Here is a 22717-nt window from a genome sequence, read left to right as displayed (position 1 = left end):
ACGATATTTTAAAAAAAACCCAGAAATGAACATATTCAAAAGTCATACTAGGTTTTACACACATACATCCAAAAAAGGCACAGTCTAACACAGAAGCCACACTATTTTCTTAAAAAAAAAAAAAAGTGAATAAGAACAATAATAGAGGAAACAAAGAAACAAAGAAATAAAAGTTTAAATTTTGAAGAGCTTTCAAAAAAGTTGTACTGTGCAGCAGAATAGCAAGTGTTGCTTACCTGTAACAGGTGTTCTCACAGGACAGCAGGATGTTAGTCCTCACATATGGGTGACATCATCAGGATGGAGCCCAATCACGGAAAACTTCTGTCAAAGTTTCCAGAACCTTGACTGGCCCCTACTGGGCATGCCCAGCATGGAACTAACCCTGCAGCCAGCAGAGGTCACCCCTTCAGTCTTATTTGATAGCTACAGGCAGTGCCGAAAAAATAAAACAACAAAACGTTACGAACCCAACACCGCGGGGCAGCGGGCGGGTTTCGTGAGGACTAACATCCTGTGAGAACACCTGTTACAGGTAAGCAACACTTGCTTTCTCACAGGACAAGCAGGATGGTAGTCCTCACATATGGGTGAGTACCGAGCTGAGGATGTCCGAACATGCACCAAATGTACCCAACGGCGTGCAACATGCACAACAACTGGGGTGGAATTTGGTAGAGGGCATCCTGAACCCCACCGGGCAGGCGGAAGGGTGTTGGTACGTTACGTTGGAAATAGGTTAAGCAGGACAGATTGGCCGAAGATGGAATCCTGTCTTCCGGCTTTGACCAAGCAATAGTGGGCTGTGAAAGTGTGGAGAGAGCTCCAGGTGGCAGCCCTGCAAATGTCAGGAAGCGGCACCGATCGTAGGTGTGCTACTGAAGTTGCCATGGCCCTCACAGAGTGTGCTTTAACACGGTCTTAGAAAGGAATGCCTGCTTGCTGATAGCAAAAAGATATGCAGTCCGCCAACCAGGAGGAGAGAGTCTGCTTACCCACAAGGTTGCCCTAATTTGTTGGGATGGAAAGAGACGAATAACTGAGTGCTCTTCCTGTGGGCAACTGTACGGTTTAGGTAGAACGCTAGAGCCCGTTTACAGTCGAGGGTATGCAGAGCCTGTTCCCCTGGGTTGGAGTGGGGCCTGGGAAAGAAGACAGGTAGTATGATGGATTGATTAATGTGAAACTCCGAAACTACCTTAGGCAAAAACTTAGGGTGAGTGCGGAGTACCACCCGGTCCTGCAGGAGTTTAGTGTAAGGCGGATAAGTAACTAGGGCCTGTAACTCACTAACCCTGCGAGCTGAAGTGATAGCCAAAAGGAAAATCACTTTCCATGTGAGATATTTTAGATCACAGGAGTGAAGAGGTTTGAACGGTGGTTTCATGAGCCGCCCGAGAACCAGATTAAGGTCCCAAGAAGGGGCCGGAGGACGTAAAGGTGGCTTGATATGGAGCAAGCCTTTAAGAAAACGTGTTACGAGGGGTTGTACCGATATAGGGACATCCCCGACACCTTTATGGAAGGCGGCTACCGCACTGACATGCAGTCTCTGATGGAAGAGGTCTTTAGACCTGATTCCGATAAATACCAGAGATAGTCCAAAAACCTTGGGATTGGACAGGAAAAGGGATCAAGGGATTGCGAAGAACACCATGATGTATACCTATTCCATTTATAGGAATAAGACTTTCTTGTGGAAGGCTTCCGTGAAGCAATCAGGACATGAGAAACCGAATCTGAAAGGTTAAGTGGTTGAAGGATTAACCTTTCAACATCCATGCCGTCAGGGACAAGGCCTGAAGATTGGGATGGCGTAAACATCCGTCGTTCTGAGTGATCAGAAGTGGGTGTGTTCCCAAGGGAATGTGCCTGCGGATGGAGAGATCCTGGAGTATGTGAAACCATACTTGGCGTGGCCAGTGAGGTGCTATCAGGATCATGGTTCCCTTGTCCTGACGGAGCTTCACGAGAGTCTTCGAGAGAAGAGGAAGTGGAGGGAATGCATAAAGCAGACCGGCTGCCCACTAGAGGGAGAATGCATCTCTGGGCTGAGAGCGCACGCTCCGAATGAGGGAGCAGTAATTGTCCACTTTGTGGTTCTGAGGGGACGCAAAGAGGTCTATTTGGGGATGACCCCATTGCTGGAAGAGAGAGGTCGCTACAGAGGGATTGAGAGACCACTCGTGCGGTTGGAAGACACGACTCAGTTTGTCTGCCAAGACATTGTGCACTCCCGGCAAATAGGTGGCCCTGAGGTACATCGAGTGGGAGAGCGCTTCCGCCCAAATCTGCGCAGCTTCCTGACACAGAAGGAAGGAGCCTGTGCCTCCCTGCTTGTTGATGTACCACATGGCCACCTGGGTGTCCGTCTGAATCAGAATGACATGATTTGATAGGCAATCCTGAAAAGCTCTAAGAGCATATCGCATTGCTCGAAGTTCCAGGAAATTTATCTGGTGTTTGGCTTCCTCTGGAGACCAAAATCCTTGTGACTGTAGATCGTTCACATGAGCTCCCCAACCGACGTTGGAAGCATCGGTGGTGAGAATGAGTTGAGGATCTGGCAGGTGAAAAGGCAGTCCCTGGAGGAGATTGTTCTGATCTTTCCACCAGGCGAGAGACAGACGGAGTGTGTCGGTGATGTGGACAATGGTTGACAGAGGCTGAGTCGCTTGAATCCATTGTGACCTCAGAGTCCAATGCATGACTCTCATGGCCAGGCGGGCTATTGGTGCGAGATGGACTGAGGACGCCATGTGTCCGAGAAGGAAAAGGAATTGCTGAGCTGTTGCTGTATACTGAGACTGCAACTGATGAGCGAGGGACACGAGGGTTTGCACTCGTTGTTGAGGTAGAAAGGCTTTTGCCTATAAGGTGTCCAAGTCTGCCCCAATGAACGATAAGGTTTGAGATGGGACTAAATAGGATTTCTCGTAATTGACGAGAAATCCTAGAGAAATTAGAGTGTGTAGGGTCAAATCCAGGGACGATCAAGTGACTTGCTGGGTTGGGGCCCAGATTAACCAGTCGTCTAGATAGGGGTAGACGTGAACACCTTCTTTCCTGAGAAAGGCTGCGACAACCATGAGACATTTGGTAAAGACTTGTGGTGCCGATGCTAGGCCGAATGGAAGCACCCGGTATTGATAGTGCTTTGGGCCTACTAAAAACCTGAGGTACTTGCGATGAGCTGGAGCTATCGCAATGTGGGTGTACGCGTCCTGGAGGTCCAGAGAGCTGGAGCTATCGCAATGTGGGTGTACGCGTCCTGGAGGTCCAGAGAGCAGAGCCAGTCTCCTCTTTGTAGAAGAGGTAGAAGCGAGCCCAAGGTTACCATCTTGAACTTTTCCCACTGGAGGTACTTGCTGAGGGCACGTAGGTCCAGAATTGAACGAAGCCCCCCAGATTTTTTGGGGATCAAAAAGTACCGGGAATAGAACCCTAGGCCTTTTTGCGAAAGAGGAACGGGTTCTATTGCTCTTAACTGGAGAAGAAGGGAAACCTCCTGCTCCAGAAGGACAGAGTGGTCGGTTACTCTCCACACTTGTAGAGGTGGTGATTCCGGTGGAAGAGCAAGAAAGTTCAGGTGGTAACCCTGAGCAATGATTGCTAGCACCCATTGGTCGGTTGTGATTGATTGCCACATGCTGTGAAAGTGGCACAATCGACCTCCCACTGGTATGCCTGGCAGAGGAATCAGGCTGCTGCTCTCCAAGGGAAAGTCAAAAACCTGAAGCAGGCCCCGGCTGGGGAGCTGCTTGTGGCTTTTGCTTCCGGGGCTGGCGAGGCTGAGATTTTTGATAAGGCCTCGTAACTCGGGACCTTGTTGGTGGAGCACTTCCTTGGGCGGAAGAATGACTTCTTAGAGTCCTTCTTGAAGGGCTGTCAGAAGGTATCGATGAGAGCTGTTTGAGGGTCTCATGATGGTCCTTTAATTCAGCCACTATTTGCTGAATCTGTTCACCGAACAGATTATCTCCCATACAGGGCAGGTCAGACAGCCTGTCTTGTACTTCTGGGCGAAGGTCAGAAGACTTGAGCCAGGCCCAGCGACTTGCTGAAATGGCAGTTGCAGACACTCTAGTGGAGGTGTCGAAGATATCGTAAGCTGTTCTTATCTCATGCTTTCCTACCTCAAACCCCTTGTTGACAAGGGTTTGAAGATGTTCTTGAAATTGGTCATAAACCCAAACAAATCTTAGAGAGACAACTTATTTAACGTATATATTTATTGAAAATACCCACATATATACCTATATAGACAATTAAAACTAAGCTAGCACACTCACACATTCATACCACCAAATAAAAACAATGATTGTTCTTTTGAGATGTTAAATTGAAGTTAACATATACTACTTCCACAATGTGAATACTTATTAAATCAGAAGTTATACACTTAATACAAAGTTTGAAACTTCTATGATATCAAATCACAATGATAAATACTTGTCTATTTGTTCAATTTCATGCTTGTCTGTTTATTCAATGCTTATCTGTTCAATTTCATATACTCTTATAAGTTGTCACTGTGATGTATCAATTAATCATCACGATATATCAAATATCTCCACATTCATTTGGTCAGGATCTTCTGCTCATTATGTCCAATTAGACAATATAGACAATTACTTTTAATTGTCTATATAGGTATATATGTGGGTATTTTCAATAAATATCGTATAAGTTAAATACGTTGTCTCTCTAAGATTTGTTTGGGTTTATGACATGATTACAGAGAGTTGTATCTTAAGGATTACCCTTTGTGTTATTATACCTTGAAATTGGTCAGGCAGGGTTTCAGAGAAGTCCTGTATTTGCTTGAAAATGACCCTGTTGTATTGGGTCATGTACAGCTGGTAAGAAGCAATCCTGGAGATGAGCATGGCCCCTTGGAACACTTGTCGGCCAGTATTGTCTAGGAACTTGTGTTCCTTGACAGGAGGGGTAGAGGAGTGAGGCTTCGTCCTTTTTGCTTTCTTTTGAGCTGATTCTACCAGAACTGAGTGGTGGTCAAGCTGAGATTTTTGAAAGCCAGGGGCTGACTGTACTAGATAGGTTGTGTTAGCCTTTTTGTGTACTGGGGCAATGGATCCAGGATTTTCCCAGTTCTTTTTGAGGTCGTCAAGAAGAACTTGATGAATGGGAATAGAAGTGATGACTTTAGGGGCATCCCAGGAACTGGAGAAGCTCCATCATCTGGTGCCTATCATCTTGCTCCGTCTGAAGCTGAAAAGGGATCAATTCCGACATTCCCTTCACAAAATTAATGAAAGAAAGGTCCTCTGGAGGAGAACGCTTTCTATTTTCAGTAGGAGAGGGAGGTGAAGGTAAGTCATCGGTGTCTGTGGAAGTATCATCACCCCAGGAGTCATAAGGATCAGCAGGCTGACCTGTAGGACAAGAAGGGGGATGGATACCCGAAGGGCCTGGCTGAGGCTCCGAGAAAATCGAAGGAATCACCGGGGGCACCGTGGACGCCTTGGGGGGCATCGGTGCCGGCATCGAAGGCGCCGATGTGCGTATCGCCCCCGATGAATGAATCGGTGGTGAGGGATAACATGGCATCGATGGCTGAGGCAGTACCCCCGAAGGAGGAATGCGGAACGGTGTTTCTCCTCCCGATGAAGCTGTCATCGGGGAGCGCACCGGAGCCATCGGGGACCCGGGAATCACTGGTGGAAGGGCAGTCATGAGCGCCTCCATCCGGGATAGCAGCGGTGCCAGCGCTGCTGGAATCGGGTCGGTGACCGGTTCCACTCTCGGTGCCGGTGTCGGAGGAACCTGGAGTCGTTGCATCGCCTTGTCGATGGCCTCCTGGACCAGCCGGTCCAGTTCTTCCCGGAGACCTGGGGCAATCAGCCCCGGCTCCGTGACGGAAGAGGGAGGCTGAGGTACAGTTGGAGGGACCACCTTTACAGGCGGAATCTCGACTCCCAAACCCCGATCGGGTGAGGGTGGCCTCGATGTCCCGGTCGCAGGAGTGGTCGGTGCCGTTCCTGGACGGGGCTTCTTCGATGGTGGCTCGGACAGTGGCTCGGTCGATGATTTCGCTCCCTTGACAGTCCGAGACTTAAGATGCCGCTGGCGATGTTTCTCCCTACGATCCCCTCGATCTTGAGGGGGTGAAACGGGAGTCGATGGCCGTGAAGACGTCGATGGCGGGCGGTCACCAGACGGTTGTCGATGCTGGTGCGACTTCGACGGTGCCGGTTCCGATGACGTCGATGCGATGGACAGCGTCGGGGTGTGAGCACGAAAAGGAGTCCCATCTTCTCCATTCTGGATTTGCGACCTTTTGGTGTCATGAGGGCACATTTGGTGCAAGTCAGGACATCATGCTCACGGCGTAAACACATTACACAGACTCCATGAGGGTCTGTGATAGACATGGTGCGAGTGCAGTCCGGGCACCGACGCCATGGCCATAGAAAAAATCGAGCTGCAGTACGGTCGACGGCCAGTAGGCCGCGAGGGCCAAACTAGACGGGATTCGACGAAAAACGGTGAAAAACTTACCGGAGTACCGCGGCCTGAGAAAAGTTAGAGGAGGGACCCCTGTGGGGCAATCTAATTTTAATTAACTCCGTGAGGAAAATTCCTGTCAGGAATCTCTTCAGAGCTCCTAAACCGCGAGGCTACTGCTGCGCGGAAAAAAGAAGACTGAAGGGAGACCCCTGCTGGCTGCAGGGTTAGTGCCATGCTGGGCATGCCCAGTAGGGGACAGTCAAAGTTCTGGAAACTTTGACAGAAGTTTTCCGTGATTGGGCTTCATCCTGATGATGTCACCCACATGTGAGGACTACCATCCTGCTTGTCCTGTGAGAAATATCATTTTAAAATTGTATGGACAGAATCAAGGAAGGCCTCCCTAAGCAACCAACAGAAATCATGACATAGTACCATAGACCCTGGTTGGTTTAAGTTCTATTCTGGGGCAGAGCACACTTGATACACATTAAAAACACAACTTTATACATAAAAAACAGAATTTTAAAGCAATGTGAAAACTACCGTTGACCTCTATTTACAGAATACGATTATAAAACTAAACCCCCAAAACAATACATCTCATACCTGCACGCTGTAGCAAGTTTATGTTGACTGTGCTGACCAACTTCTGAATTATTTCCATACAAAACTAGAAAAGTAAAAATATTCAAGGTGAAACAAACATATTTAAAATGAAAGCACAATATAATATGAAACATTCTGAAACATGGCAGCTTTCATTAGCATTAATGGCATAAAACTGGCTGAGGTTAAACATTTCCTTGACAAAAAAAGCAAAAGCTGCTCACCTGTAACAGGTGTTCTCTACAGATATAGCAGGATAAATCAGTCACACAAGCGGGTGTTGTCATCCAAAAGCACCAAGTACACTTTCTCGGAGCTCAGAAAGACAGAGGTGGTCTTTCTGAGCATTCGCAGACCTTCCCATTCAGTCACCCACCACGTGAGTCTCCTCAGTCTTACTAAAAAGCTAAAATTCAACTCTAGGAGAGGCAGGTGGGACTGTGGTTCATTTATCCTGCTGTCTACCGAAAACACATGTTACAGGTGAGCAACTTAGCTTTCTCTGTGGACAAGCATTATAAAGTCAACTACACAAGTAGGAATTCCAAAGCTAAGGGCTACATATGATTGTTTTATTATTTTGCCTTTTAGAAGGCCAATGCAACTTGTGTTTACAGCCAGAGGATGGAGGGTTAAAAGATGAAGAAATGAATTAAATAAGCTTCAAAAAACCGCTTGACGAAAACTGTCACACTGGGATGCATTTTCTGGGGCAGTAATGAGCAGCAAATGTATGCATGGAAGACCAAGTGGCAACCCTGCAAATATTTTTGATGGAAGCAGAGTGAAGATGTGTTAAGAAAGCTGTTGTAGTCGTAACCTAATGGGTGTTCACCTTATTTTAAAGATACTGACTTGACTGTAGCAGTAAGAGATGCTATCAGAGATCCAATTTGAAAGTCTTCTTTGTAAATGAAAAATCTCTCTTAACTGGGTTAAAAGAATTGAACAGTTGTGAGGATTTCCTGTAGGATTTTGTGGTTTCTAAATAGAAGAGTAAAGCAGAGTTGCTTACCTGTAACAGGTGTTCTCACAGGACAGCAGGATGTTAGTTCTCACATATGGGTGACATCATCAGGATGGATCCCAATCACGGAATACTTTTGTCAAAGTTTCTAGAACTTTGACTGGCACCTACTGGGCATGCCCAGCATGGCACTAACGCTGCATCCAGCAGGGGTCCCCCTTCAGTCTAATGCAGTGGTTCTCAACCTTTTTTTGGCCGGGACACACCTGACAAATGGTTCTCATATGCGTGACACACTGAACATGTGACCATCACGGGGCTAAGTGTAAACATGCACTCTGCATCCACAGGACTCCCCTCAACCCTCAGCAATGAGTGCAGAGCAGATCTAGGGCATAACCCGTACAACTCACCATACAAAAAAAAGATATTCTGGTTCTGATGACATCTCAGTAAAAGCAAAACAAACTCCCTTTACTACCAGGCACAATAGCCTTCCTTATGAAAAGAGAGTAATTTACCACTAATGCATATACTATTGAGAAAACACATCAAATAAGATTGATACAAATGCCTACATGCTAGTAAAACACCTCACTTTGGTCACACACCCAGAACTGACCTTCACCAAGTACAGAAAAAACACAAATTATAAATATGGAGACAGAAACTGGAACGGAAAACCAAAAAAGCCACTTTGCATACAGTGCGAACCTGGAGAAATGGAAAGAGAAATATAGCACCTAACAGACTCAGGATTTGCAATAATGCACACAAACTAACCTGCACAAAGATACACCTGTATTACGGAACACACACAAACAGTAACAACCCTATCTAAGAAATACAACTATTAAACCAGGCCCTAAACACTAAAACATTTCCTATTGGGAAAACAGAATAAGCCAAGCTGCTACAGAGCCCCACACAGAAATCATTGTAAAGTTATACCAAAAATGTTACAAAGCAGCTGCTGAACAGAATAATATTCAATTAAATACTCATAAAAATTATTAAAACATGTCCAAATATCAATAAAATATTTCAAAACAGCAGACATCGCATAATACCCAATAATTAAAATGGCAGTCAATCAAGAAAAATAAATTTAAAAAGCCACCTTTACTTACTTCTCCAGCAACTCTCCTATTCCTTTCCCTTCCAGGCCAATAGCACTAACCAGAAGCAGCAAGGGCTGCTGAAGCTCTGTCCTCAATCTTCTTCCTTAGCACCCACAACCAGTCACTCACAACACACCCCCCCCCAAATAGACCCCACGACCAGTCTCGGTCTCTTTCACACCAGTCATCTTCCTGACCAGTTTCTCTCTCTCACACAGAAACACATCACCTCCCTGACCAGTCTCGCTCTCTCAATCACACTCATGTTCTCTTATATACAAGCTCTCAATCACACACAAAAGCTCTTACACCCATTCACACCAGCTCTCACCCAGGCTTCCATTCACACCCCTACACACAAGCTCTCACCCAAGCACCCATTCACACCCAATGACACAAGCTCTCACCCAGGTACCCATTCACACCCACAGACACAGGCTCTCACCCAAGTACCCATTCACACCCTCCGACACAAGCTCTCCCCCAGGCACCCATTCACACCCACAGACACAAGCTCTCACCCAGGCACCCATTCACACCCACAGACACAAGCTCTCACCCAGATATCCATTCACACCCACAGACACAAGCTCTCACCCAGGCACCCATTCACACCCTCAGACACAAGCTCTCACCCAGGCACCCATTCACACCCATAAACACAAGCTCTCACCCAGGCATCCATTCACACCCACAGACACAAGCTCTCACCCAGACATCCATTCACACCCACAGACACAAGCTCTCACCCAGACATCCATTCACACCCACAGACACAAGCTCTCACCCAGGCATCCATTCACACCCACAGACACAAGCTCTCACCCAGACATCCATTCACACCCACAGACACAAGCTCTCACTCAGACATCCATTCACACCCACAGACACAAGCTTTCACCCAGGCATTCATTCACACCCTCAGACACAAGCTCTCACCCAGACATCCATTCACACCCACAGACACAAGCTTTCACCCAGGCACCCATTCACACCCACAGACACAAGCTCTCACCCAGACATCCATTCACACCCTCAGACACAAGCTCTCACCCAGGCATCCATTCACACCCTCAGACACAAGCTTTCACCCAGGCATCCAATCACACCCATAGACACAAGCTCTCACCCAGGCATTCATTCACACCCTCAGACACAAGCTCTCACCCAGGCCCCCATTCACACACAAGCTCTCACCCAGACATCCATTCACACCCACAGACACAAGCTTTCACCCAGTCATTCATTCACACCCTCAGACACAAGCTCTCACCCAGACATCCATTCACACCCACAGACACAAGCTTTCACCCAGGCACCCATTCACACCCACAGACACAAGCTTTCACCCAGGCACCCATTCACACCCACAGACACAAGCTCTCACCCAGACATCCATTCACACCCTCAGACACAAGCTCTCACCCAGGCATTCATTCACACCCTCAGACACAAGCTTTCACCCAGGCATCCAATCACACCCATAGACACAAGCTCTCACCCAGGCATTCATTCACACCCTCAGACACAAGCTCTAACCCAGGCATTCATTCACACCCTCAGACACAAGCTCTCACCCAGGCCCCCATTCACACACAAGCTCTCACCCAGGCCCCCATTCACACACAGACACACCAGCTCTCACAAAAAATAACTTCTTCCTTCATTGCAGGGATAGGCTCCGGTTCCGCCGTGGCTTTAATCCGGCGGGCCTTCTTTTTTCGGCTACACGGGGATGGGCGCCTCAGTCAGAGGTCGGGTTTCCTCTTCGTCGCTAGGGGTCGGGTTTTCCTCTTCACCGCTACGGGGCTGGGCTCCGTAGCGGCCTTGCACCATCGGGGTTGGGTTTTCTCTTCACCGCTACGGGGATGGGCTCCCGTAGTGGCCTTGCACCGTTGGGGTTGGGTTTTCTCTTCACCGCTACGGGGATGGGCTCCCGTAGCGGCCTTGCACCATCGGGGTTGGGTTTTCTCTTCACCGCTATGGGGATGGGCTCCCGTAGTGGCCTTGCACCGTTGGGGTTGGGTTTTCTCTTCACCGCTACGGGGATGGGCTCCCGTAGCGGCCTTGCACCATCGGGGTTGGGTTTTCTCTTCACCGCTACGGGGCTGGGCTCCCGTAGCGGCCTTGCACCGTTGGGGTTGGGTTTTCTCTTCACCGCTACGGGGATGGGCTCCCGTAGCGGCCTTGCACCGTCGGGGTCGGGTTTTCTCTTCACCGCTACGGGGATGGGCTCCCGTAGCGGCCTTGCACCGTCGGGGTCGGGTTTTCTCTTCACCGCTACGGGGATGGGCTCCCGTAGCGGCCTTGCTTCGTCGGGGTCCTACACTGCTATTCCTCCCACCCCACTCCCGGACAGTGCCATGCCTGCCTCACTGGCCAATCAAAGGCTTCCTCCCTTCTTCCTACTACCACTGGCAGGTGGCAGGGAGGAGGCTTCCGATTGGCCTGCGCGGGGGAAGGCAAAATGAAGGAGGCTTCCCATTGGGCAGTGGGGGTAGGAAGAAAGGAAGCTTTCAATTGGACCGCAGGGGCTGGAAAAAGGGAGAAGGAAAGTACAATGGGGCAGTGGGACACCGGGAGACGCGACACACCTGGCGGTGTTTGGCGACACACTAGTGTGTCGCGACACACCGGTTGAGAAGCGCTGGTCTAGTGTATAGTAAGAAGCATGTGCGAAAAAATAAAATAAATCGCAAGCGAACCCAACTCCGCGGGGTGGCGGGCAGGTTTCGTGAGGACTAACATCCTGCTGTCCTGTGAGAACACCTGTAACAGGTAAGCAACTCTGCTTTCTCACAGGACAAGCAGGATGGTAGTCCTCACATATGGGTGAGTAGCGAGCTGAGGATGCCCGAGCAATGCACCAAATGCCCCCAAAGACGTGCAACAGGCACAACAACAGGGGAGGATTTGGATAGGAGGGCATCCTGAACACCCTGAATGGGTCGCTGGTAGGACGTTGGGTAGTTAAGCTGAGAATAAATTGCGTACAACAGACTGGCCAAAGACAGAATCTTGCCGGCCGGCCTTATCTAAGCAATAATGGGCTGCGAAGGTATGGAGAGAGCTCCAGGTCACAGCCTTACAAATATCAACAAGTGGCACCAAACAAAGGTGTGCCACAGAGGATGCCACGCCCCTAACAGAGTGTACTTTCACATGGTCTTGTAGCAGAATGCCTGCTTGCTGGTAGCAAAAGGAGATACAGTCCGCCAACCAGGAAGAAAGGGCCTGTTTTCCCACTGGATTTCCCAATTTGATGTTATCGAAAGAAACAAGTAATTGCGTGGACTTTCTGTGGGCTGACGTGCCCTCCAGATAAAAGGCTAGGGCACATTTGCAGTCCAAGGAATGTAGAGCCTTTTCTCCTGGGTTTGAATGGGGCCTTGGGAAGAAAGTAGGTAAAATGATGGATTCATTAAGATGGTAAAAACTTAGGGTGTGTACGGAGAACTACTCTGTCATGTAGAAACTTAGTGTAAGGCAGGTAGGTGACTAATGCCTGTAATTCACTAACTCTACGAGCAGATGTTATAGCAAGAAAAAAAATTATTTTCCAGGTGAGATAGCGGAGATCACAGGAGTGGAGAGGCTCGAACTAAGACCACGTTAAGGTTCCAAGCGGGAGCCGGAGGGCGCAATGGAGGTTTCAAGTGGAGCAACCCTCTCATGAAGCATGTGACTAAGGGCTGTGTCAAAATAGAGACATCTCCTACTCCGTTGTGGATAGATGTTATCGCACTGACATGCACTGTTATAGAGGAAGTTTTCAGGCCTGATTCTGACAGATGCCAGAGATAGTCCAGAAACTTCGCAGTGGAACAGGTGAAGGGGTCTATGTACATGGATATGCACCAGACCATAAACCTTTTCCACTTGGAATGATAAGATAGTCTCGTGGAAGGCTTTTGTGAAGCTTCCAGGACTCGGGATACCGACTCTGAAAGGTTAAGGGGTTGAAGTATTTACCTTTCAACATCCAGGTTGTCAGCGACAGGGCCTGGAGGTTGGGGTGGCATTCTGAGTTATCAGAAGCGGGTCCTTCCCTAGAGTGATGTGCCGGCGAACTGATAGATCCTTGAGGATTGGGAACCAGGCTTGGCGTGGCCAGAATCACTAAGCCCTTGTCTCTTTGTAACTTCATGAGAGTCTTTGATATGAGTGGATGTGGGGGGTACGCGTAAAGGAGACCACTGGACCACGAGAGGGCGAAAGCGTCCCTTGGCTGTGAGTGGTGGCTGCGAGTGAGCGAGCAGAAGTTGTCTACTTTGCAGTTGTGGAAGGACGCAAAGAGGTCTATCTGTGGATACCCCAACATTGGAAGATTGTGTCCGCTACTGCAGGGTTGAGAGACCCTTCGTGCGGATAGAAAGTCCAGCTCAAGCAATCCACCAGAACATTGTCCACGCCCACCAAGTAGGTCGCTCTGGGGTACATCGAGTGGGAAAGAGCCCACGTCCATATCTGTGCAGCTTCCTGACACAGAAGGTAGGAGCTTGTTTCCCCTTGCTTGTTGATGTAGCACATCGCTACCTGTTGTCTGTTTGAATCAGGATGGTCTTGTTTGAGAGGCAATCCTGAAAGACTCTGAGAGCATATCTGATCACTCTAAGTTCCAAGAAATGTGTCTGATGTTTGGCTTCCTCTGGAGACCAGGGACCCTGAGTCTGTAGGTTGTTGACATGAGCACCCCAACCTAGATTGGAGGCGTCTGTCGTGAGGACAATTTGAGGCTCTGAGACCTGAAAGGGAAGGCCTTGAAGGAGGTTGGAGAGCTGAACCCACCAGGCCAGCGATAGGCAGAGTTGCTTGGTAACGTGGACAATGCTGGATATTGGCTGGTAAGCCTGAGTCCACTGGGACTGCAGAGTCCACTGCATGACTCTCATGGCGAGGCGTGTCATTGGAGTGGCATGTACAGCGGACGCCATGTGACCCAGCAAAATGAGAAAATGACGAGCTGTCGAATAACACCGATTCTGGAGGCATTGTGCGAGAGATATTAGAGTACGAGCTCGATCCTGAGGGAGGAATGCTTTTGCCTGTATGGTGTCCAGGTCGGCTCCTATGAAGGATAGGGCTTGAGATGGAACTAGGCTGGACTTGGGGTAGTTGATCAGAAACCAGAGAGACAGTAACGTTTGGATTGTTAGACGTAAGGAGGCTAACGCATCCCTCTGAGTCGAGGCCATTATCAGCCAATCATCGAGATAAAGGTAGACATGGACGCCCTGACATCTCAGGTAGGCCGCCACCACTACAAGGCACTTGGTGAAGACTCGAGGAGCGGATGATAGGCTGAACGGCAGTACCCGTTACTGAAAATGCCGGGGTCCAACCAGGAAACGAAGGAATTTGCGATTGGACGGAGTGATCGAGATGTGTGTATACGCATCTTGTAGATCTAGAGAGCAAAGCCAATCTCCTCTTTGTAGAAGAGGCAGTAGAGAACCCAAGGTTAAAATCCTGAACCTTTCCCTCTGAAGATATTTGTTAAGGCACGCAGGTCCAATATTGGACGAAATCCGCCTGACTTTTTTGGGATAAGGAAATACCTGGAATAGAACCCCTGCCCCTGCTGAGAGAGGGCACTGGTTCTATTGCCTGGGATTTCAGGAGGGTTGATACCTCCTCTTCCAGAAGAGAGGAGTGGTTGGATGAAGCCCACATCGGCCGAGGTGGGGGGTCTGCTGGTACCGACAGGAAGTTGAGGTGGTAGCCCTGGGTCAATACCGCAAGTACCCACTAGTCTGAAGTGATCGTGTGCCATATGTTGGCAAAATGGCACAGTCGACCTCCAATTGGTACGGACGGTAGAGGAGGTTGGCTTATTCTCTCCAGCAAAGAGTCAAGTTCCAGCAGCTGGGCCTGGTTGAGGGACTGGCTGGGTCTTCTGGGGTCAGGCTTGCCTGGGCTGAACCTTCTGGTAGGGCCTGGAAGGACGACCTCAAGCGGCAGGAGGATAATATCTCCGTGGCTTGAAAGACAGTCGCTTAGAGTCCCTTCGGAATGTCCTCTTAGAAGTGGATAGGAAAGCTGGTGCAGTGTTTCATGGTGGTCCTTTAGCTGTGCCACTGTTTCCTGGATTTTGTCCCCGAAGAGATTATCTCCAGCGCAGGATAGGTCTGCTAACCGGTCCTGCACCTCTGGTCTTAGGTCTGAGGACTTCAGCCAGGCCCACCTTCTTGCACTAATCCCCGCTGCAGACACTCTGGAGGCAGTGTCAAAAATATCATAGGCAGCACGGACCTCATGCTTGCCAGCATCTAGGCCTTTCTGAGCCAGAGCGTTAAGTGGATCCTGGAATTGTTCTGGTAAAGATTCAGAGAAATCTTGGATCTTCTTGAACAGGTCTCTGTTATACTGAGTCATGTATAACTGGTAGGAAGCAATGCGAGAAATGAGCATTGAGCCATGGAAGACATGCCTGCCAAAAGCATCCAGGGACCTCTGTTCCTTCCCTGGAGGTATGGAGGAATGAGGTTTAGAGCATCATGCTTTCTTCTGGGCTGATTCCACAACCACAGAATGGCGATCCAACTGTGTTCTTTGAAACCCAGGGGCTGTCTGGACAAGGTAGGTGGCATCTGTCTTTCGGTTGACAGGTGGTACCGAGCCTGGGTGTTCCCAATTCCTTTTCAGCAGGTCAATTAGGATTTCATGAATAGGAATAGACGATTTCCTTTGGGGCATCAAGAAACTGGAGTACTTCCAGCATCTTGTGCCTTGAGTCCTCTTCCGTCTGGAGCTGAAATGGAATTGTCTCAGACATTTCTTTAATAAAATTAATAAAAGACAGGTCCTCTGGAGAGAATGTCTTCTCTCCTCAGGTGGAGATGGCTCTGAAGGTAAGTCATTAGTATCCTGGGAAGAATCATCGGTCCAAGGATCATAAGGTTGATCACCAGCTCCCATAGGATCTCCAGAGGAGAGTAATGGTGCTATTCCCGTTGGACCAGGCCTAGGCATCAACGGCATCAGAGGAGGCACCGACGGCATCGATGGAGGCACTGACGGCATTGATGGTGGTAACAATGGAGGCATAGGCACCGATGGAACGGCGACATCAATGGATGAGTCGCTGGCAAGATCCCAGATGGCGGTATGGATATCTGTGTTTCTTCGTCCTCTGATGACAGTGGTATCCGTGTGGAAGGCTGTGGACATACCGGTGTCCTCAGTTCCAGCGGCGGAAGGGCATCGATCAACGCATCCAGCCTGCCGAGCAGCGGTGTGAATGCCGTGGGAATTGGGTCGGTGGCTGGGGCTGGCATCGATGGAGGTTGAAAGCCCTGCAGTGCCTTACCGATGGCCTCTTGTATCTTCAGATCCAATTCCTCGCGGAAGCCTGGGGCGTGGAACCCCGGCTCTGGAGAAGGAGACAACACTGGCAGTAGCCAGAGGGTCCACCGGTGAAAGTGGAATTGCGGCTCCCGGCACCAATGAAGGTGGGGGAACGCCTCGGTGACCCAGTCGCAGAGGAGGATGGGGCCTTCTCAGGACGGGATTTCTTTATCGGTGGCTCTATCAACACCGATGCCGAGGGCTTGCCTGGATCAGCGGACTGAGCCTTCCGATGACAGTGTCGACGCATTTTCACGATGTTCTCCTCTATCCTTCTCCTGAGGCGATGCGGAAGAGGTCGACACCTTTGGAATAGTCAATGCCAGTCAGACAGCACCGGTGTCCTGCTGCTGGCGAGAGGTCGATAGCACCAGCTCAGACGAAGTCGAAGCGGTCGATTGAGTCGGGGATTTTGACTGAAAAAGAAACTCCATTTTTTCCGAGCAGGCCTTACGGCCCTTCAGTGTCATTTGGGCACATTTGGTGCAAGTTAGCATGTCATGGTCGGACCCCAACACAATACACAAACCCTATGCGGGTCTGTGATGGACATTGTCCGAGGACAATCGGGGCACTGACAAAAACCCGACGCCATGGCTTCAACAAAAATTTAGCCGTGGTGCGGTCGATGGCCGGTAGGCCCCAAAGGGAAAACTCGACGGGAATAAACCGCAACGAGGGTAAAACCTTACCTTTCGACCGCGGAGTACTGTTATCGATAGAGGGACCCCTATGAGGTAGAAATTTTTGAAATTTTTAAAAGAATTTTCGTGAGGAAAATTCCTGTCAGGAATCTCTAGAGAGCTCCTTAACCCGTGTGGCTACTGCTGCGTGGAAAAGAAAAGAGACTGAAGGGGGACCCCTGCTGGATGCAGGGTTAGTGCCATGCTGGGCATGCCCAGTAGGTGCCAGTCAAAGTTCTAGAAACTTTGACAAAAGTGTTCTGTGATTGGGCTCCATTCTGATGATGTCACGCATATGTGAGGACTACCATCCTGCTTATCCTGTGAGAATGCTCTTCTGCAGTCCAGTGCGTGAAGAGACTGCTCATCCTTATGAGTGTGTGGTATCAGAAAAAAATGTTGGTAATGCAATGATTAAATGAAATTGCATAACCACTTCTGTGAGAAATTTAGGATGAGTTTTCAAAACTACTTTTTGGTGAAAAAACTGAATATAAGGAGAGTACGAGACTAGGGCTTACACTTCACTTATTACTCGTGCAGAAGTAATTGCTATTAAAAATAAAACGTTCCAAGAAAGGAATTTTAGTTCTGCTGTTGCCAGTGCATTAAATGATGGGATTCATGAGCTGATCAAGAACTACATTTAGATCCTAGAGACCACTAGAGACCGCGCTTTCTCCATAGCTGGAATTAACTTATGGAACAAGATGCCCACTGACCTGCGTCTGGAACACTGCCATAAAAAATTCAAGCAAGGACTGAAAACGTGGTTGTTTGAACAAGCCTTCACACTATGATATCTGATTAATCCGAATTGACAATTAATATTCTACCCACTTTAACTCCCTGCTCCTTGTCCCAACGACCCTATATTTTTCCCCAAAATTTAATCCTCCCCCTGTTCTCCCGCTCTATCCATGATTAGGATCCTTCAATTAGTTTCAAAATAATAGAATATTCCTTTGTTCAATTTACGTCCTGTGGCTTCTACCAGCTCTATTATTGAATATTATGCTCTAAAGTTGTTGTATTAGTTCATAAATGATTTTAGTTTCTTCCGAAATCATTTTATTTGTATGTAAAACATTATATTTTATGGTTTACTATCTGTACTGCCGGTTATCATATATACCTGTTATCTGTAAAGCCTGTTGCTAATTTTTGTTAATTGTAAACCGCGGTGATGTATCTTTTTACGTACTGCGGTATATAAAAACCTCTGACTGAATAAATAAATAAATAACTAAATCCTAAGGAAAGGGGGACCCTTTACTGGAAGCTCCAGATGTGCAAGGCCTTTCATGAATTTGCTAACTATAGGTTGCTGGAAGATAACAGCATATCCTGATGTGGAAAACCTTTATGTTCATCAGTTCGAAATAATGTGGTTACCTCGCATTCCATTTCAATTTTCCATCATGATATGGAGACAAATTCATAGATGATATTTTTGTGGTATGGATTGGAGACAATGTGTTGTTTCCTAAACTGACTGAATTACTGAATTCAATGTAAAAAGGAATTTACATTTTACTTGTGCTATTAATGAAGCAGGCTTTCCATTTTTGGATATTTACATCAGTATTAAGCAGAGCAAAACTGAATTCTCTATATATAAAAAGTCAAAGGATAGAAATACTTTGTAGAAGTACAGTAGCTGCCACCCAAAGAATTTATGTAATAACCTGCTCAATGGTCAGTTATTACATTTGAGAAGCTTATGTTCCACAACAGAAGAATATAAAAAGAGCTGTGGAAATGTGTGATGCTTTTGCTGAGAGGTTACCCACAATCAGTGATACGAAAGGCTTACAAATGTGCTAGGTAGTTAAATTGAGATCTCTTATTACGTCCTAAGCTACATTCATCAGAATTGATTTTCGTTTCTGTACTACCTTCTGCGGTGGCAAGTGGCTTAGGTCCAACAAAGCATGTGGAAGCATTGGTGAGTGCTACAATTACATTTGAAATTCAAAGTTTCCATTTCTTTGCTTTTAGTAGGGTCATAACATCAGTGATGTAGTGGTACAGTCAGAATTCAGAGAGAGCATTGTCAGCAAACCGGTTTCGGGGCACTGGAGGTCATATCAGGTACAAACTTAGATTGTAAGCCCTCTGGGGATAGGGAAATACCTACAGTACCTGAATGAAATCCACTATGAAGCGCTGAAAAAAGTGTGAAAAGTGGAATATATATATATAAATAAATAAATATAATTGTTCCTTTGGACATTATTTCATTTGAGCTCAGCGTGTCAAAGGAGAGGTGTAGCCTTTTGAGAGCCTTCAGACATCATTTGAGAGCTCTACTACTTTCGAGACATGAGGAGTAGTATACATTATGTAGTATACATATAAATTACTTTACATTGGGAAAACCAGAAGGGCTTTAAGAACACGAATGATTGAACACAAGAGTGCAATCACTTACTGTAAAATGGATGCATCAATAGTAGAGCATTGTGTTTTTAAACATACTTTTGAAAATTTTACCTTCTCTGTTTTAGATAAACCCGTAATGGGATCCTGAGGGGATAATTACGATTTGGCATTGTTATGTAGAGAACAGTGGATATATAATTTAAACACAGTTCAACCTTATGGTCTAAACAAGGAAGTGGAATGAGCAGTATGTTCCCGGCCTGGGATGTATGTATGATTTTAAATGTCTGTGGAGATGGACAGTGATTGGTTGGTGTCTGTGTCAGATCTTAGATGCCATTTTAAACTAGAAAGATAAGTGGGGACAATTGTAGGTAATGAGAAAACATGCTTTAAAGGTTGATTTTAAAATTTGTTATGAGTGATTTTTTTTCTTTTGTTGTAGAATGTAATATTGACTGCTGAAGAAGGTAGTTGGATCTGCTGAAACAAGGGCCTGTGCCAAATGTTGAAAGAATGAGATTATGTGAAATTTCATTCATATTACAAGGAAGATGAGCAAATGTCAATTCATTTGTTTTGCATACCAACGATTAATGATTAAAAGATAAGTATTTTTCTTCATTGGGGAATTTGAAGAGTTTAAGTCTTGGATTTATTCTATTGAACTGGTATATGATAATATAGTGCATGCTTGTGTTTGAAAATGCTTATAGCCCATTACAAGGCAAAAGGCATCAGAGTAATGTATCCAAACATTTATATTCTGATATTTAATGAAATATCAAAGTGATTTAAAAGTGTTACATTACACCTCATTTCTACTGTTGTTGGCATTGTCATAGGGAAGATAATAGCACCATCATAATCGTAATGGTATGAAGCTATACATTAATGTGAACGCCAACCAAATTGGTTTTAAATAAGGAGTTAGGTTTAGCATATACTGGAGTAAAAAAAGGGATCAGACAGTAAAAAATGTTCTGACCAAAACAAACGCTAGATAGAAAATCATTTCCATTTAAAGCTATGAGCTTACTGGTAGAATTTTTCATTGAAGCCAAAAGAACTTTCTTTACTTAAGAGAGCAACTGCACAGCTGATACTAGTTGGCCATCAGAACCAAAGAAAGTTGGGATGTAGAAGATTGAACTGTGCAAGGAGAGATGGAAATCTCCACAATGCTATTAGTTATGAATTGATAGGTGCTGAAGCTACAGAATCTGGATCTCATGAGGCCAAAAGGAGGCTAGCATATTATAGCACTGTTGCAATGCCTACACTGGTTAGCAGTCATATAGCTAATAAAATTTAAAATTGTTTTGATATATGAATCACTTTTGTTGATGTACCAGTTTCTTTATCAAAGTTGTTTAAGGAATATACCCCCACTAGATCATTACGATCTGCTGGTTGTCATTACCTTGAGGTTCCTAGAATGAAGTTTATCTATTGCTGGACCTGTTTAATGGACAATTTGCCAGAAGAGTTTAGGACTATGACGGATTTTAAATTGTTTTGAAGGAAGCTGAAGGCCCTCTTATTTCAGGAAGTCTTTTCGTCTGCTTCTGTTTAAACCTTAAGCAGACTGATTCTTGTATATGCAAGAACTGTGTTTTGAGTTTATGTGATGTTTATAATTTGTGTATTTTATGTTATTGTTGCTGTAATCTGCCTAGCATGACCTGGTTATTATAGTCAGACTATAAATATTTTAAACAAATAAAATTTGCCCTCCCTCTCTTCTTAGCCTTCAAATTCTTCTGGATATAAACAGAATTGGCAGAAATGCATATAATAATCAATTCCATGGAATTGAGAATGCATCCACAGGCACTCTGTCCCTTCTGTAACAGTATGTGGGGAGCTTGTTGAGTGATGTGGCAAAAAGGTCTATTTACAGAGTTTCTCAAAGTCATGTAGCAACCATTCATACAATTGTCGCCAGTGATTTAAGCTGTTTGCTATTTGATTCTGGTTTCCTGAAAAATAGCTTGAAGAAAAATCCCATTGGAAATTGCCCATTTCCAAATCATGTAGATTGAATAACCTATTCTCCACCTTGCTTAACATAAAATATTATTACTCAATTGTGTTTGGATGAACACCATCTTGTACTTCAACCGCAGAATGAACACGATGAAATGAGCACAAGTAAGTGATGTACATAGACATTTGGGATCTGTGTGACGTGAACAGGGCAATTTGTAATCTCATCACAGCATTAAGGCTACGAGAAAACAGTTTGTGGAAGGACCCTGGCGGGGAGGTCTTTCTGATGAAACTTTCAAATTTCATAGTTTCAATTTGAACATTTATTTCTGTTGAAATATGCCTAGCATGATAATCTGTACTTTAAATATTAATGGTTTACATTCTCTGATAAAAAGAAAAAAAAAATTGCTTTGAGCATTTAGCTACCTGAGATAGCCTTTGTTCAAGAAATTCATTTGATCAATCAGACACTGAAGTGAGAGTGGGTAGGAATGTGCTTTTATTCTCCTTTTTCATTAAAGCAAAGAGCAGCAATTTTGATTAACAAGAATAATGTGGCACCAGGCCGATGCACAGACGCTGCCAGTAAACAGGCACCACATCTAAAGCAGGGGGAGGAATGCATGCAAATAACCACCGGCTAATCCTAAGCTTCCATGCATTGTCGGTGTGGTGCACTGGGGTGGACTTGGCCAAGGAAGGGGCGTTGCTTCAAGGAGGGGGGGGGGGGGGGGAGGGATCGATACTGGGCAGGATGGTGAGCTCCCAATGAGCCCTTTGGGAGATCTGAAAACTAACTCGCCATTATAAGAACATAATTCATAGAGGGTGGGTGGGATGCAAAGAAGGCAGCAGCGTGGATGAGCTAACCTCTGGAGCATGGCCCACAGCCATCCCCTTTTGCTCCTGCTTCCCACTTTGCTGCCTTCTTTACATCCCACCCACCCTCTATGAATTATGATCTTATAATGGCGAGTTAGTTTTCACTGTTATTGAGTTGCCTTCCAATGTAATGTTATTGTTCATATGTCGCAGCTGGGGGGGGGGGGGGGGGGGGAGGTTTCCAATGGGAGAGAGTAAGTAGCTTGTTGGATCGCTATCAAGTGTACGTTGGGCACTGTCCTGATGTCCCCGCCTTT

The 22717-nt window shown here is 46.5% G+C and overlaps 1 protein-coding gene across 3 annotated transcripts in view; it reads right to left on the bottom strand.

Annotated features, from left to right (window-relative positions):
* Positions 1-22717, bottom strand: part of TOPAZ1 (testis and ovary specific PAZ domain containing 1) — a 379149-nt gene that overhangs the window by 183383 nt on the left and 173049 nt on the right. For all 3 annotated transcript variants that reach the window (XM_029589384.1, XM_029589385.1, XM_029589387.1), the window contains one exon: positions 7081-7144. In XM_029589384.1, coding sequence (XP_029445244.1) covers positions 7081-7144 — 64 coding nt within the window. The remainder of the gene's footprint in view (positions 1-7080; positions 7145-22717) is intronic.

This window comes from Rhinatrema bivittatum, chromosome 2 (genome assembly GCF_901001135.1).
Source record: "Rhinatrema bivittatum chromosome 2, aRhiBiv1.1, whole genome shotgun sequence".
Lineage (NCBI taxonomy): Eukaryota > Metazoa > Chordata > Amphibia > Gymnophiona > Rhinatrematidae > Rhinatrema > Rhinatrema bivittatum.
The sequence above is the reverse complement of the archived record's forward strand: the minus strand, read 5'-3'. Positions and strand labels throughout refer to the sequence as shown.